At 35.2% G+C, this 2,634-nt stretch overlaps 1 protein-coding gene across 1 annotated transcript; it reads right to left on the minus strand.

Annotated features, from left to right (window-relative positions):
* Positions 1–890: 890 nt before the first annotated feature.
* On the minus strand, positions 891–2,593 carry LOC110037885 (adenosine kinase 2-like; the record flags this gene model as incomplete). Its single annotated transcript, XM_020742613.1, is given in 6 exon segments — positions 891–1,282; positions 1,402–1,478; positions 1,928–2,064; positions 2,163–2,264; positions 2,351–2,426; positions 2,543–2,593. Coding segments are annotated over 6 exon segments (757 nt in total), but the record flags the coding sequence as incomplete, so codon positions are not given.
* Positions 2,594–2,634: the final 41 nt, after the last annotated feature.

Below are 2,634 nucleotides of genomic sequence, written 5' to 3' on the forward strand. Positions count from 1 at the left end.
GCCAAAATTTGAATCAATTTTCGAGCGATTAATGAGCTAAAAATTTATGGCCTTAATCATTTCGAGCCGAGTTGGGGTTTTTCTATTTGTATACGTTTGGATTTTCTCCCTGTTCTTCTTTGTTTCTAACCGGACAAACCATGTTTTATTTGCATGTTGGCTTGGTGCGTTGCATTGATGTTGGACAAATGATGTTTTAATTGCTTCAACAATGATCAAAAGCTACTTGGACTGATTGGGATGCTCTTCATAGTTTCATCAGCCTCACCATATTTACTAAAAAATAATCATCCCACACCCTCCCTTTTTTTAATAATTTAAGCACTGATATAAATATGAAAGTCAACAATTATGTCGAGATATCATCTATAAATTGATCCTAATTAGGGCTGTGAATTTAGCTTGAAGATCGTTAATCACTAGAAAATTAATTCAAATTTTGGCTCGAATCGAGATCGGAACTAAATAAACCAGCCGAACTACAAACCAAAACTTTGGATAAAATTTTTTTCAAACTGGCCTTAGCTTGTCTTGAAATCAGATTGTTAACAACTCCAGCGAAGTTAGGGATGTGAATTTAGCAAATTAAACTCGAAGATGTTAATCACTCTAAAATTGATTCCATCATTTCGAAATAAATGAGCCGAGTTACGAGCCAAAATTTCAATCAAATTTATTTAAACTCATTTTGAGCCAACCCACCCGACTTGAAATCAGATCGTTAACAACCCTAATCATAATAGTCTTAAAAACTAATAAATAAGTCGTATTGAAATTAGTGTTACATATGAAGTGTTTAATAATCTCTAAGTAAGCCAAGTGATTTCATGGAAATCCTGAAATGATTTATATATTAGAACAAAAAAACTTCATATTTAGTATTTGTCATCATCATATCCAAATAAAATGTAATCTTCAAAAAATAAAAAAATAAAAAAAAAGCCACACAAAAACACAACCAGTATCAATCATGCGCAAAGAGCTTTGCTGAACTTGGCTGCAAATGGGAACAATAGAACGGCAGTGGTAACTCCAACTGCGATGATTTGATGGGAAAACGGCTTCGTCAACAAAAGCTCATTAGGAGATGAGGAATGGGGGTTTAAGTCATGAGCTCCTCCTTTAAGTGATTCTGAAACAGCATGGCTTCCATGGAAGCTGCTTCCTCTTCCGCTCAGAAACCTCTTCATTGATTCATTGTCTTCTTCATGCAGGTCAGTTTTTGAGGGGAGCTGCTGCAGGGCTCTCTGTTGGCTTGATCCCAGGAAGGCATCAGTGAGTCCTGAAATTCGAGTCCTGAAATTAAGGCAGTATTCTGGTAAGGTTGATTAAGATGCATGGCATTTAAATCTGTATAAGAAAAAGATGCTGAAAAAGGTTTGGGATTGGAGATCAAGGAACCATTTTTCCAGATTTTTGGTTTTCTTGGCTGATTTGTTTTGCGCCTGTTTCCTGCTAGCAAGTTTGTAACGAAGGACCTGCATGCTCATCAAACAATTATCAATATATATATATATATGAAGCATCTCTTATCCTTAATCATGATATCTGTGAGAATAATAGGATTTATGTTCTTAAGAATAACTATAATAACAATCATAATTCAAACTTTCATCTATTGGGAGTTCTAAATTTTATTAAAGTCATGCCATTCAATAACAAAATTATCAGAGAAGGAAGATAAAAAATGAAGAGAGGCAATTTCATATGTTTTTGGAGTTAAATATTGCCTACAACATCTTAAAAACAAACTAAAATATGAAAATGGTAAGAGTTAATACTGAAAAAAATAATTGGTGTGCAGAGATTGCACGACTGGACAACGGCTGCGGCCACATTGCTATGGATTACATGGCGGTCTATCTGGGCCGTTGTCCGGACGTGTAGCCTCCACACGTAATTTATCGAATTTGTCATTAACACTTACCCCTCATTATCAAAAATATCGACTTTGCAGGTGCCTATTACTGCAGTTTCATCTTCATAACCAATATGCCTGAATGAGTAGCATATTGGTTTGAAACAAAATGAAGATTTCCAAGAAATCAGATTGGAGGGCTCATCCTGCCCAAAAAAGATAAATAAATAAATATACATATTTCAAAATGAATAGAGATAAATATAAAAAGAGCTCCATAGAAGTTAAGAGAAAAATGACACACATTTACGCCTGTTGCATTACTGCTTTTTTCCGCTTCCTTCCCGGATCTGTCTTTCCTAACATAACCCATTAAGCTAACCGAACCAGGAATTGGAAGCACTCGCTGCCACATTGCAAACAAAACAAGCGAGTAGTTTGACAATAAGCATAGAACAGATTATAATAAATCACTACAAATTAGTAATAAACCTTTGCAGCCTCTATGGTAGCCTGAGCTGCGCCGGCAATACATTCAAAATTGCATTTTGCAGCCAACTCATCTGGCCTGAAAAACAGAACGAGATAACAGTGTAAGTTCTGTCTGTTGCCGTAGCTAATTTCTATATTATATGTTTGAATATTAATGATCAGGACATATAGAAATCTAAATATATTTCTTACATGGCCAAATGTTGCTTCTCTGCAATAATATCACCATTGAGCTGCTTGTATCTGAATCCACACAAAAGAAGCAAGAAAATCAATGCCAAACA

Source organism: Phalaenopsis equestris, unplaced genomic scaffold, assembly GCF_001263595.1.
Source record: "Phalaenopsis equestris unplaced genomic scaffold, ASM126359v1 Scaffold226418, whole genome shotgun sequence".
In the NCBI taxonomy this organism is placed as follows: Eukaryota; Viridiplantae; Streptophyta; class Magnoliopsida; order Asparagales; family Orchidaceae; genus Phalaenopsis; species Phalaenopsis equestris.